The 15,751-nt window shown below is 34.9% G+C and overlaps 1 protein-coding gene across 4 annotated transcripts in view; it reads left to right on the forward strand.

The window, feature by feature from the left end:
* LOC100331692 (ankyrin repeat domain-containing protein SOWAHA) overlaps positions 1–15,751 on the forward strand; it is a 75,150-nt gene that overhangs the window by 22,856 nt on the left and 36,543 nt on the right. For 3 of the 4 annotated variants that reach the window (XR_012398688.1, XM_068216940.2, XM_073939312.1), the window contains exon 4: positions 2,357–2,455. Coding sequence is in view for 3 of the 4 variants with exons in the window: in XM_068216940.2 (XP_068073041.2) it covers positions 2,357–2,455 (99 nt within the window). In the remaining variant the exon portion in view is untranslated. The remainder of the gene's footprint in view (positions 1–2,356; positions 2,456–15,751) is intronic. The other variant, XM_073939313.1, reaches the window with a different exon arrangement.

Genomic DNA, 15,751 nt, shown 5'->3' on the forward strand with positions numbered 1-15,751 from the left:
ACAACATCACAAGGACAAACATGCATCAAAGCCAGTAGATCATGGAAACAAATACATACGACCAGAGTCTAACCCAGTCATTAGCTATGTTTCCATCCAAAAATGCGAATGAACTTTAAGCGCAACTGGATACTCGCATTAAAGACGTGTGAATAAAGCAGCGTTTCCATCCAACGAGTCAATGCGAACAAAATCGTCACTTCCTGATTAACTGGCGCTAAATATCAACAGTAAAAACAGAATTTGCTGTGATAGAGAAACTGTTTTTTATACGCATTTTCAAAATTTATTAGGTGGATTGAAACAGCTATTGTATCTCACAGCTTGCCAGGTCTGCTATGCCTTCGGAAAGCACATGCTTTCATGAATAATTAAGAAGCAAGGTCTTCTCATAGGATAAGAATACTCTGCAATGAATAATAATGAGAAATCGACACGTCATCGCTCAACTAGCAGATTCGCGATACATCACTGATTTTTTTTTTTTTATCCCACCCCAAAAATAATTTTAAACCCGGAAGACGAAATGAGCTGACAAAAGCTCAAAATTATCCAGTTTTACTCCAGAATTAAAGCTAACAGGTGCTAACGTTGTCTTACTGATGCTCAACACACACAAATCTGTTAAAATAAAAATAAAAACTACTCCAGGGTTTCATAAACCTTTAAGAATGTTTAGATATTTTCGCTAGAAACAAGACCGCAACTCGAGGTGAGAAAAGCTGTGATTAGTTGGCCTTAGTGTTGTCACGAAACTGGAATTCGGTACCAATCGGTCTATTTTTCACTAAAATCTGACCGCTGCAGAGTGCGTTCTTAAACAGCGCTGATTTGCCATTGCGTTCACGTGCTAAACAGAAATGACGTTGATTGGCCGTGAAGGTCATCAGTTCACTGAACTCACCGCTGCTTACTGAGCGTAACCGCAAATACAGGGACACTGGAGTGTTTTAAAGCCATAAATATCAGTCGATTCATCAGCGGATCGCTCGTATGTCAGCTTGTAAACAGTCCAGCTTATCTTCACAGTTTTGAAACGCTCCAGTGTTCCTGTATCTGTGGTTACACTCAGTAAACAGCGGTGAGTTCGGTGAACTGATGATCTTCACGACCAATCCTAATAATTTCTGTTGAGCACTTGAGCATAATGGCAAATGTTACCGGGAAATGGACGTTTTTAAAATGCCAGTACCGATCGAATTCCAGTATTTTGACAATACTAGTAGACCTGCACAATACTGGAAAATATGTGATTTTGGTCTTGAGAATTGAAATAATATTTCTTACTCTTAGAGTTAGAATAAGAATGGGTTAAGTAACCCTATACCTAACATTTCCCTAGTAATGTTTTTAGTAGCTTTGTTTTGAAATCATTCATTTTTGTTTGATTGTAAATCCCATTACTTGCACACAAGGGCCTGCATGGTTTGACTTCACATTATCTTTCTGAACTTTTAACATTGTGTTCCCCCACATGTGACCTCTATTCCTCAGACTCCAATCTTTTTACAGTTCCTTCTACTCGTTTGCGCTCTATGGCTGACCGGGCTTTCTCTTCCCAGGTTGCAAGGCTCTGGAGCTCTCTCCCCTAAAGCATTAGACACGCTAAATCTTTTAGATTGCTTAAATCATCCTTGAAAACGTACTAGTATGTTTACACTTGCCTATTCGTGAGGTGTGTATTCTTCGTCTGTTTTAGGAGTCTAGATATTCTATGTTTTATCCATTTTTGAATGTTTTGCTGTTATTGTTATACAAAACATCTGTATCATTTTTGTGTAGAGTGAGAATTAAGTTTTGAAAAAGGTGCTACATAAAAAGAAATTATTATTATTATCTATTGAATGACATTAAAACTAAACAGGTAATATACCAGATGTAATTAATTCAATTACTTCATCAAAGTGCAAACATTGTCTTTAAAACACTATAAACCTAAACCTCAGACTTCTTCTGACTTTGATTGGCTGTTGTCTTTAAAAGTGTTTACTTTCAACTCTGGGTTCACCTTTGGGCCGCTCTAGCCAATAGCAGAACACAAACTACTGGGGAGGCAGGGATTAAGATAGTAAGGCTTCATCTGATTGGTAAAATTTAGATAAACAACCAATGCATAAATAAAATGTATCACACGTATATCTGTAATACATAAATAGCATACAGGATTATTGCAATAACAATAACTTTGCAATATATTGCGCAGTCCTAGTGCTTAGTGAAACTAATTCTTGAGCAGTTTTAGCATAGTGGTTATATTTATGGTTGCATATTGGTGTTCAGCAGGCATAGGCTAATCTGAGTGCACTGAAGTGATCTTTAATAAGTGATCTTAGTTACTTTTTTGTCTTGTGATCAGCAGACGGAGGGTGCCCTCTCACTGAAAGCTGAGCATCAGAGCGAGGAGATCTCATCATCAGACAGAGAAGAAGAGCTCGACAAAGACTCGGGGTCAAAGGTTAGTTGCCTCATTTCACACACTAAATGCATTACACACTGTTTATGATTTATGCTCTATCCAAATTCGTCCTTTATACTTTTATTTACTATTTCCAACTGATTTGTATAAACCCATCTTGTTATGATTGCATTTTTAGATTCCTGATCATTCTAATGTGCTTATATTTTATTCTTTTTTTTTTTCTTTTTTTTTTTTACAATTTTTATTTGCTGAATCCGTTAAATCATGTTGATTTTATTGCATGTTTGATTTTATTTTCTGTCACCAATCTTATCCAGTTTTTAATACCCAGTCTTAATTTAGATGATTCAAAATAAGATTAAGCTTTTAGTAAATCTTTACTCCAATACTAATGTGGCAAGGGGGCGTGGGAACGGAATGAGACCGCAGCGTAAGTCTATACACCTGTGGCGCGCACTGGCCTCGAATCCCACGGAAGGAGCTCTGGACTATCCGTTTGTTAAGTGTGACGTCACGCGGAGCGGCTTCCGAGTCCAAGTGCTCTATTTAACTGAATGGGGAGATTCATGAAATGGTGATAATAAACGTTTACAAAGCGATTTAATACTTTCGAAAGTCACGATCGCAATATATATGTATATGCCTAATATCTGATGGCCAGAAAGTGATTCATTGTTTTATAAATTGTTAAAATTTTGGTATTTGTTATGCAGCAAAATTGTTGTCTACACTATGACTTTATGTTAAATTAACTTTAATGTGTGATATGAACAAAAAGTGATCATAAACGAATGATTTCTCCATTCAATTGAATGCCGGCTTGCACCCGGAAACAGTATTACATACATCACAAACACGTCACCACTTAACAAGCGGATAAGAGGAGGAACGATGGCAGAGGAGGCCGAGAGAGGACCAGGCCCGAACATATTGTTTTACTTTTTTTTCAGTTTGACGGCATTCTCAGTGAGGAGCTGCCGTCCGTTTGTTTTGGTTTAGACGGCAGTCTCCGTGAGTGTTCGGGAGTTAACCCGAGTGGGGGAGAAACCTGTTGGTCTGCCCAGAGTGCCAGGGCGGCCTGGGGCTGCCTGCTGCCGTGTCCCAGCATGGGGAGGAGCAGGGGACGTGGGACTCACCACGGGAAGGAAAAGCTCTGAAGGGAGCCATCCCACAGAACCTGGGAGAGTCGCCGTGATCCGCCATGATGCCGTAGCCTGCATCCGTCCACCGAAACGGGAGCAGAGCAGGAGACCAGAGATGCCGCCAGCCATCCAGGAGAACCGCCGCCAGACACCAGAAGACAAATGGGTGGATAGATTCCTCCACAGGGCTCCCAACACGTCGTCGCATCTCTCAGCTGGTGGAGGACCGAGTGGCAGCGTGTTTGGAGAACCGAACCCCAATTTCCCAATTTTTGTATTCCCTATATCCCTTTCAGGGCCTGTATCAGTAAACCTATGAAAATAAGCAAAAATTGTTAAATATCATTACTAATATTTTTGGCTTTGAAGAAAACCCTCTCCAGACCTTTTCTTATTGAACACGCATGGAATTGGCATGATATTCCAACACTTGCTTATTTGATGCACTTGAAAAAATTTAAAACAAAAAATATATAATATGAAATCAAAATGACATAACCTGAAATTAAAAATAAAAGAAAAATCGAAATATTATTGAAAACTAATGTAACATCTGGCTCAGTGGGTAGCACAATCGCCTTACAGCAAGAAGGTCGCTGGCTTGAGTCCCGACTGGATCAGTTGGCATTTCTGTGTGGAATTTGCATGTTTTCCCGGTGTTGGTGTGGGTTTCCTCCTGGTGCTCCGGTTTCCCCCAAAAGTCCAAAGACATGCGCTATAGCTGATAAGCTAAATTGTCTATAGTGTATGTGTGTGAATGAGAGTGTATGGTTGTTTCCCAGTGATGGGTTGCAGCTGGAAGGGCATTCTCTGTGTCAAACATATGCTGGATAAGTTGGTGGTTCATTCCACTGTGGCGAACCCTGATTAATAAAGGGACTAAGCTTAAGATAAAAAAAATGAATGACTGAAAAATTAATATAAATAGAAAAATATTGATTATAAAATTGTTTAAAAAATTAACTGTAGCTAAACAAAACCAAATAAAGTGATGTCAGATTGTTAAAATAATAATAGTATAATAATAACAAATATTAAATATCTGTTTAAAGCCAGTTTTGTGTAGCTAACATACAACATGCAACATACAAGACGCCAATGTGTTGTAATAAGATAACCACAACGGGAAATTGCATCACCGACAACCAGTGTAGTCCCTCATGCCGTTTTAATAACTTACTACAAGCTAAAATTATATATTTTTTGACCATTTTTGTTTGTTTAATGTGTAATTGTCCAACACACACACTTTGAAACAAACAATCACCACACCTTATAAAACTACATCTTTACATGACCTTAAATGCATCATCATAATTGACTACCAATTATTAACCATTTAAACCAATCCTGTATTTAAATCATCTCTCTCACACGTATTTACCACATTTGTATTATTTCACACTTTTTATCAGTGTATGTATTAATAATCAAATCCTCGTATGTGTTGATGACAATATTAACCGTAAGAGTCTGTGCAGATCCTCAAACCAGCTGCTCTTTTTTTTTTTTTTATCTGCACAACTGGCACGAACCAAAAGGTGGCGCCAGAATAAATAGCTGGATTTGAGAGGCCGTATTTCAGCCAGGGGTGACAGCATGAAAGACACCTTCATTTACATTTGAATGAGGCTTTCTATTCTTGTGCAAAACAGCAACATGCTCTACCTCATTACAGGGAAAATGATCATCTGTGCCCTCTGAACATTTGTATGCTGATCAATCAGAGATGCGGCTAGTTAAAGGCCAAAGGCATAATGTGGGGAACATGTTTTTATTCATTTATTTATTTACTTATTGTTTTATTGATTTATTTATTGGTTTATTTCGCTTTGTTTTATTTTTATTGTTTTATTTTGTTTTTTATTTAGTTGTTTTGTTTTATTTAGTTTTAATTTTAGTTTTATTTTGCTTTCATTTTTATTTTATATTATTGTTTTTTTGTTTTTATTCCTTTTATTTATTTTGCTATTGTTTATTTTATTGTTTTGTCAGATTTTTTTGTTTTGTTTTATTTATATTGTTTTATTTTGTTTATTGTTTTTATTGATTTGTTTTTATTTATTTATTTAGCTTTTATTATTTTGTTTTAATGCCTTTATTTTAATTTTTTATTGTTTTGTTTTTATTTAAGTTTTTTTTCACATTAATTTGTTTTATATATTTTTTTTTATTTGTTTTATTTATTTTTATCATTATTATTATTTTATTGTTTTCTTTTTTGTTTTTAATTTATTTTATTTTCTTTTGTTTTGTTTTGATGTCTTCTGTTTTTATTGTTTTATTTTTATTGTTCTATTTATTGTTTTATTTTGTGTTATTTTTTGTTTGATATAGTTTTTAATTGCTTTGTTTTTCTTTCTTTCTTTTTTTCTTTTCTTTTGTTTTTATTATAGAGCTTTACAAACTTATTTTGTACTTTTTTTTTTTTTTTTTTTTTTTTTTTTACTTTCAACCATACCACTTGCAAACTCTTTCGGTGGAAGAGATTCACACTTGAAAGCCTTTCACGCCTGGAAGCTCTTTCTAAGAAGCGAGACAAAACTGACTAGTCCCTCATCAGAATTATTCATATGATGTGTCAAAGCTGAAATTCATCTGCATAAACTGTATTTTACAATGCAGCAAATGCCTTTCATTCTGGTGTTCATTGTTGTGTTTGTGTCAAACTATTGTGATTATTTAATACCAGTTTACACTGAAAAAAGACGATTTGTGTAGAAACAGATTTCATTTCAAAATTGCTCATACATTTCACTAGTGATGAGTAACACATTAATGGACACATTCGGTTAGATGTTTTACCTGTAAACCAGTTCCCCTAAAATAATTGAGTGAATGAACTTTGTGCATATTTATAGTAATTTAAATATGAAATAAATGTAATGTGTTGCTTTAAAGGCATGTAAAGTAAGTAGTCATCTTTTTTAACCTCTTAAGGCCCAAGGTGTTTTTTGCATGCATTTTTTTTTATTTCACTTTGCTATGTGGGCTTATTGGAACCTAATTAGAATAAAAACCTAAGTATCATCATTTGATATGATGTACTTTTAGTAAAAAAAAAAAGATTACCATAGATGTGGACTCGTGGTCCGAATTTGCATAAAACACTTTTTCCTGACTGTTTTTTTTATGCATATTTAACATAGAAAATGTTTTAAACATGTTTTGACTATCAGAAAATAAAACAAAATTTTTATACCATTTTGGACAGTTACAAATAGTGTTTGGGACATTTCATATGCTGCAAAACAGTTGCAGGATGACACTGTGTGTCTTTAACAAAATATAAAACATTCAAAGTATTTTAAATAGCTAAAATGTGCTGTCCACGCATGTGGACACTAAAGCCCTAGGAGGTTAATGTTACTAAAGTTTGATCTCAAACTTATTTTGAAAGTTTTAAGCTTTTCAAACCAACTTAAACAGTTATGCAGACACTGTAATATTATATTTAACAACGTGTATTCTGTATATTGTAATTATTTCAAAGATATGAATAAAACAATATACAATACTATTTTTATTATTAATTTATTTAATTTAAATAAAATTATTCTGTTCATCAAGGCAGCATTTATTAAATGTAAAAAAAAGAGTTAAATTGCTAAATATTTATTTTATGTAGTTTCAAATGAAATTATTACTCAAAGTTATTGCTTTTTTTTAATATTACCATTAATAATAATAATAATAATAAATATAGCTGCAAGCAGCAATTAACGGGGGTCAAGCAGTTTAGCAGGGTAAGGTCATATAGCAGTTATGACGCCTGTAAGTAGTTTATTCGACAATTAAATATATTATTAGAGTGTTAGAGTTTATAGATTGAGCTAACAAACGTTTGATTAAACACTCCAGAAATGCAACATCAGTTTTTACATATTGACAAATTTCTTATGAACATTTCGAGTGACCGCTTTTATGTCAAAGTGACCAGTATAAGCAGCCCTATGATATAATGTGTAGATCGAGTCATGGCACCTTAGACAAAGACACGACATGTCAAATTTTAATTTAATCAGATAAATGGTTACTCAGATACAATGATTTTACAATGTATAGCACCAGCATGTGGCCAATGTCTATGAGTTTCGTGCTATGACCTTAGACTGACCTCTTGCATATGTGTAACAAGTTTGGTGAAGATATTTTAATTCCTTCATGAGTTATGGCTATTTTAGCTCTTCTTAATAAAAATGACAAAAGAGCAGTGAATAAGCTATTAGTGATCTCCTACTGCCATCTTGTGGCCACGGTGCAATTTATTTCTGTGATTACAGCCATTTAGGTGTGCATAAACATATCCCCTCTATGATTGAGCATGTTCTAACTATATAAAATGAAAATTTGTATTTTATTAAAATAATTAAAAATCTACAGAGTAAAAAGTGTGACAAGCTTTGACTAAATTTGATCTTAAATGCATGAACTGTGTTCAGGCCATGTCAATTTGGGATTCAGAATGCATTACGTTACATTATATTCTTTGCTACAGAGCAGTAAAATAAACAATAAGTGGTCTGTTACTGCCATCTAGTTGCCACAGTTGTGATTTTCTTTACACATGTTTTAAAACAAGGTGTTTAATTATAGAAGCAGTTTTACCTATTAGAATTATTATGAAGAGGTTAACTGGGACCAAATAAGATGTTTAATGCATAACAGTGTTTACATCATGTCAAAATGTGATTCAGAATGATCCTAAATGCAATTTCCCTGACTTTAAACTCAAAAAACAAAGGTATGCAAATGTTATGAATAATAAATAATTGGCCTTTTGCTGAAATCTAGTGGTTCAATTTGGTAGGTGACCTTTAAAAGTCTGTTATAGTGGCTGAAATGATAAAATATTGAAAATATGTGTTTTGAGACCTCTAAAACATCCAAAAAGGACAAAAAATTTAACATGTAAATAATTTAAGTGACAAGCTTGTATCAAACTTGTAATAGTGTGTAAATTAAGCACATTTACTGCATTTTTAAGCCATTTTAGCATGTTTTTAGGACCATTTTTACTATTATAGCGCCACCTATTGCCCGATCTCCACAAAATTTTGCATGTTTATTCACATTGATATGGCACATGTGCTCATCAATTTCTGTGATGTTTTGGGCTTTCCTTATTGGTTCACAGGTATGTAGGTTCGTGTAGACACGCCCGCTTTGTAAATAAGCCTGTTACAGCTATCTAAAATGGAAAGTTCAACTTTTTTTTGATAATTATTGATCTGCTCAGTCCAGAGGTTCATACAACACTGGTTTCGTTGCGATTGAGTTAAAAACCAGGGACTAGTTCGCAAAAGTAGGTTTTGTTTATATTGATGGTTTTTTGATGAACGGTGTGAGTGACAGCAGTTGTTTTAGTGTCAAACTGTTCGGTATGAGCAGACCTATCATATGATATGTAGATTAAGTGTATTTGTGAAATAGTGTTTAAATGAAGCACATTTACTTTATTTTTAAGCCATTTGGCATGTTTTTAAGACTATTTTTGCTATTATAGCGCCACCTATGGTTTGATCTTCACAAAATTTTGCAAGTTTCTTCTCGTTGATATGCCACATGTGCTCACCAATTTCTGTGATGTTTTGGGCTTTCCTTATTGGTTTACAGGCATGTAGGTTCGTGTGGACACGCCCTTTTTGTAAATTAGCCTGTTACAGCTAGCCAAAGTGAAAAGTTCAACATTTTTTTGATAATTATTGATCTACACAGTCCAAAGATTCTAACAACACTGGTTTCGTTGCGATTGAGGGAAAAACCAGGGACTAGTTTGCAAAAGTAGGTTTTTCATATGTTGATGAATATTTATTAAACGGTGTAAGTGACAGCAGTGATTTTAGTGTCAAACTGTTCGGTATGAGCAGGCCTATCATATGATATGTATTTTGTGTGGTTGCGCAAAAGGTTGTGTAATACACAACCTATTACACAGTAAAAATATGTAATATCGCCCCCTAGTGGCCGATTTCTTTCAAAATTCTTACAGACCTCTAGGACCATGAGTTGAACATGCCCAGCGAGTTTCGTTCCGATCACTCATCGTTAACCCTGTAAATGGCTGCTCAATTTTAATTGGCCAATGGCGGCCATGTTTTTTGAGGTATGCCAATGTCCTTATAGTATGTTATGACAACTTGGTCAAAGACACTGCATGCCAAATTTCAAGCTGATTGGACCAATGGCTGTAAGGTTAGAGCAATTTTTATGTTTTTTTAGCTTTATAGCGCCACCATGTGGTTAAAGTATGCGAGTTTTGCACTGTGACCTCAAGTTGACGTTATACATATGTGTTACAAGTTTGGTGATGATATCTTATTCCATTCAAAAGTTATAGCTGCAATTAGCATTTAGCTTCAATTAGCATCGAACATTTTTGTGTACTCTTTCGCGCGAGAATAAAAATTTCAACTTTTTTTTGATAATTATTGATATTCAGTGTCCAGAGAACATTTGAGAGCTGGTTTGGTTGAGATTGAGTGAAAAACCTAGGACTAGTTCGTAAAAGTAGGTTTCGGACAAATGGCGATGTAGCGGGAAAACGGTGCGTCGTAGAGCAAAAATTTCTGCTATACACTTTTGTTCGGGCTAACCCAAGGATTGAAAAAATGTAAAGTTTTTGAGTCTACGACAAACGGTGTACGAACAGCGGTCAAAAATGTCCAAAATATTGGTTTTTGGCGCCATAGCGCCACCTATGGTCCGATTTGGCTGATCTTTGGTGAGGATGTAGTGTACCGGAGTACTACAATCTGGCCAAGTTTCAGCTCTCTCGGACTTACGGTTTGGTCTGGGCAATAGTGACTTCGGCAGAATAATAATAATAAATATAGCTGCAAGCAGCAATTAACGGGGGTCAAGCAGTTTAGCAGGGTAAGGTCATATAGCAGTTAGGACGCCTGTAAGTAGTTTATTCGACAATGAAATATATGATTAGAGTGTTAGAGTTTATAGATTGAGCTAACAAATATTTGATAAAACATTCCAGAAAAGCAATTTCAGTTTTTACATATTGACAAATTTCTTATGAACATTTCGAGTGACCGCTTTTATGTCAAAGTGACCAGTATAAGCAGCCCTATGATATAATGTGTAGATCGAGTCATGGCACCTTAGACAAAGACACGACATGTCAAATTTTAAGTTAATCAGATAAATGGTTACTCAGATACAGTGATTTTACAATGTATAGCGCCACCATGTGGCCAATGTGTATGAGTTTTATGCTATGACCTCTGATTAACCTCTTGCATATATGTGACAAGTCTGGTGTAGATATTTCAATCCATTCATGAGTTTTGGCTATTTTAGCTCTTCCCAACAAAAATGACAAAACTATATAGCTATATAAAGTAATAATTTTGTGTTTTATTAAAAGAATTTAAAAAGCTACAGAGTAAAAAGTGTGACAAGCTTTGACAAAATTTAATCTTAAATGCATTAATTGTGTTCAGTTCATGTCAATTTGGGATTCAGAATGCATTACATTATATCACATTCTTTGCTACAGAGCAGTAAAATAAACTATAAACTATAAGTGGTCTGTTACTGCCATCTAGTGGCCACAGTTGTGATTTTCTTTACAAATGTTTTAAAACTAGGTGTTTAATTATAGAACCAGTTTTGCCTATTAGATTTATTACACAGAGGTTAACTGGGACCAAATTAGATGTTTAATGCATAACAGTGTTTACATCATGTCAAACTGTGATTCAGAATGATCCTAAATGCAATTTCCCTGACTTTAAACTCAAAAAAATGTAAAACAACAAAGGTATGCAAATGTTATGAACAATAAATAAGTGGTCTTGTGGTGACATCTAGTGGTTAAAAATGGTAGGTGACAGTTAAAAGTCTGTGTTATAGTGGCTAAAATGATAGAATACTGAAAATATGTGTTTTTAAGACATTTAAACATCCAAGATGGGCAAAAAAACAACAACTTGTAAATCATTTCAGTGATAAGTGTGTAAATGAAGCACATTTACTGCATTTTTAAGCCATTTTAGCATGTTTTTAGAACCATTTCTACTATTATAGCGCCACCTATTGCCCGATCACCACAAAATTTTGCATGTTTATTCGCATTGATATGCCACATGTGCTCATCAATTTCTGTGATGTTTTGAGTTTTCCTTATTGGTTTACAGGCATGTAGGTTCGTGTAGACACGCCCCTTTTGTTAATGAGCCTGTTACAGCTATCTAAAATGGAAAGTTCAACTTTTTTTGATAATTATTGATCTACTCCGTCCAGAGGTTCATACAACACTAGTTTCGTTGCGATTGAGTTAAAAACCAGGGACTAGTTCGCAAAAGTAGGTTTTGTTTATATTGATGGTTTTTTAATGAACAGTTTGAGTAACAGCAGTGGTTTTAGTCTCAAACTGTTCAGTATGAGCAGACCTGTCATATGATATGTAGATTAAGTGTTTTTTGTGAAATAGTGTGCAAATGAAGCAAATTTACTTTATTTTTAAGCGATTTAGCATTATTTAAAGACTATTTTTGCTATTTTAGCGCCACCTATGGTTTGATCTTCACAAAATTTTGCATGTTTGTTCACATTGATATGGCACATGTGCTCACCAATTTCTGTGGTGTTTTGAGTTTTCCTTATTGGTTTACAGGCATGTAGGTTCGTGTAGACACGCCCCTTTTGTAAATGAGCCTGTTACAGCTAGCCAAAGTGAAAAGTTCAACTTTTTTTTGATAATTATTGATCTACACAGTCCAGAGATTCTAACAACACTTGTTTCGTCACGATTGAACTAAAAACCAGGGACTAGTTCGCAAAAGTAGGTTTTTCCTATATTGATGAATATTTAAGGAACGGTGTAAGTGACAGCAGTGGTTTGAGTGTCAAACTGTTCGGTATGAGCAGACCTATAATATGATATGTATTTTGTGTGGTTGCGCAAAAGGTTGTGTGATACACAACCCATTACACACTAAAAATACGTAAAATCGCCCCCTAGTGGCCGATTTCTTTCAAAATTCTTACAGACCTCTAGGACCATGAGTCGAACATGCCCAGCGAGTTTCGTTTTGATCACTCATCGTTAACCTTGTTAAATGGCTGCTCAATTTTAATTGGCCAATGGCGGCCATGTTTTTTGAGATATGCGAATGTCCTTATAGTATGTTATGACAACTTGGTCAAAGACACTGCATGCCAAATTTCAAGCTGATTGGACAAATGGCTGTAAGGTTAGAGTCATTTTTATATTTTTTTAGCTTTATAGCGCCACCATGTGGCCAAAGTCTGCGGGTTTTGCAGTGTCACCTCAAATTGAACGTATGCATGTGTGTACCAAGTTTGGTGATGATATCTCATTCCGTTCAAAAGTTATAGCTCCAATTAGCATTTAGCTTCAAATAGCATCGAACATTGTTGTGTACTGTTTCGCGTGAGAATAAAAATGTCAACTTTTTTTTTGATAATTATTGATATTCAGTGTCCAGAAAACATTTGAGAGCTGGTTTGGTTTAGATTGAGTGTAAAACCTAGGACTAGTTCGCAAAAGTAGGTTTCGGACAAATCGCGATGTAGCGGGAAAACGGTGCGTCGTAGAGCAAAAATTTCTGCTATACACTTTTGTTTAGGTTAACCCAAGGATTCAAAAAATGTAAAGTTTTTGAGTCTACGACAAACGGTGAACGTATAGCGGCCAAAAATGTCCAAAAAGTGTTTTTTTGGCGCCATAGCGCCACCTATGGTCTGATTTGGCTGATCTTTGGCCAGAACGTAGTGTACCGGGGTACTACCATCTGGCCAAGTTTCAGCTCTCTCGGCCTTACGGTTTGGTCTGGGCAATAGTGACTTCGGCAGAATAATAATAATAATAATAATAAATATAGCCGCAAGCGGCAATTAACGGGGGTCAAGCAGTTTAGCAGGGTAAGGTTATATAGCAGTTATGACGCCTGTAAGTAGTTTATTTGACAATGAAATATACGATTAGAGCGGTAGAGTTTATAGATTGAGCTAACAAATGTTTGAATAAACACTCCAGAGAAGCAACTTCAGTTTTTACATATTGACAAATTTTTAATAAACATTTCGAGTGACCGCTTTTATGTCAAAGTGACCAGTATAAGCAGCCCTGTGACATAATGTGTAGATCGAGTCATGGCACCTTAGACAAAGACACGGCATGTTAAATTTTAAGTTAATCAGATAAATGGTTACTCAGATACAGTGATTTTACAATGTATAGCGCCATCATGTGGCCATTGTCTACGAGTTTTATGCTATGACCTTAGACTGACCTCTTGCATATGTGTAACAAGTTTGGTGAAGATATTTTAATTCCTTCATGAGTTATGGCTATTTTAGCTCTTCTTAATAAAAATGACAAAAGAGCAGTGAATAATCTATTAGTGATCTCCTACTGCCATCTAGTGGCCACGGTGTAATTTATTTATGTGATTACAGCCATTTAGGTGTGCATAAACATATCCCTTCTATAATTGAGCATGTTCTAACTGTATAAAATGAAATATTTGTATTTTATTAAAATAATTAAAAATCTACAGAGTAAAAAGTGTGACAAGCTTTGACTAAATTTGATCTTAAATGCATTAACTGTGTTCATGCCATGTCAGTTTGGGATTCAGAATGCATTACATAACATTACATTACATTCTTTGCTACAGAGCAGTAAAATAAACAATAAGTGGTCTGTTACTGCCATCTAGAAGCCACAGTTGTGATTTTCTTTACATATGTTTTAAAACAAGGTGTTTACATATGGAACCAGTTTTACCTATTAGAATTATTATGAAGAGGTTAACTGGGACCAAATTAGATGTTTAATGCATAACAGTGTATACATCAGGTCAAAATGTGATTCAGAATGATCCTAAATGCAATTTCCCTGACTTTAAACTCAAAAAAATGTAAAACAACTAAGGTATGCAAATGTTTTAAACAATAAATAAGTGGTCTTGTTGTGACATCTAGTGGTTAGAAATGGTAGGTGACAGTTAAAAGTCTGTGTTATAGTGGCTAAAATGATAGAATATTGAAAATATGTGTTTTTGAGACCTTTAAACATCCAAGATGGACAAAAAAAAACTTGTAAATCATTTCAGTGAAAAGTGTGTAAATGAAGAACATTTACTGCATTTTAAAGCCATTTTAGCATGTTTTAGAACCATTTCCACTATTATAGCGCCACCTATTGCCCAATCTCCACAAAATTTTGCAAGTTTATTCACATTGATATGCCACATCTGCTCACCAATTTCTGTGATGTTTTGGGTTTTCCTTATTGGTTTACAGGCATGTAGGTTCTTGTAGACACACCCCTTTTGTAAATGAGCCTGTTACAGCTATCTAAAATGGAAAGTTCAACTTTTTTTTGATAATTATTGATCTACTCAGTCCAGAGGTTCATACAACACTGGTTTCATTGCGATTGAGTTAAAAACCAGGGACTAGTTCGCAAAAGTAGGTTTTGTTTATATTGATAGTTTTTTAATGAACAGTTTGAGTAACAGCAGTTGTTTTAGTGTCAAACTGTTCAGTATGAGCAGACCTATCATATGATATGTAGATTGAGTGTTTTTTGGGAAATAGTGTTTAAATGAAGCACATTTACTTTATTTTTAAACGATTTAGCATTATTTAAAGACTATTTTTGCTATTATAGCGCCACCTATGGTTTGATCTTCACAAAATTTTGCATGTTTGTTTACATTGATATGGCACATGTGCTCACCAATTTCTGTGGTGTTTTGAGTTTTCCTTATTGGTTTACAGGCATGTAGGTTCGTGTGGACACGCCCCTTTTGTAAATGAGCCTGTTACAGCTAGCCAAAGTGAAAAGTTCAACTTTTTTTTGATAATTATTGATCTACACAGTCCAGAGATTCTAACAACACTGGTTTCGTCGCGATTGAGTGAAAAACCAGGGACTAGTTCGCAAAAGTAGGTTTTTCCTATATTGATGAATATTTAACGAACGGTGTAAGTGACAGCAGTGGTTTGAGTGTCAAACTGTTCGGTATGAGCAGGCCTATCATATGATATGTATTTTGTGTGGTTGCGCAAAAGGTTGTGTGATACACAACCCATTACACACTAAAAATACGTAAAATCGCCCCCTAGTGGCCGATTTCTTTCAAAATTCTTACAGACCTCAAGGACCATGAGTCGAACATGCCCAGCGAGTTTCGTTTTG

This window comes from Danio rerio, chromosome 23 (genome assembly GCF_049306965.1).
Source record: "Danio rerio strain Tuebingen ecotype United States chromosome 23, GRCz12tu, whole genome shotgun sequence".
In the NCBI taxonomy this organism is placed as follows: Eukaryota; Metazoa; Chordata; class Actinopteri; order Cypriniformes; family Danionidae; genus Danio; species Danio rerio.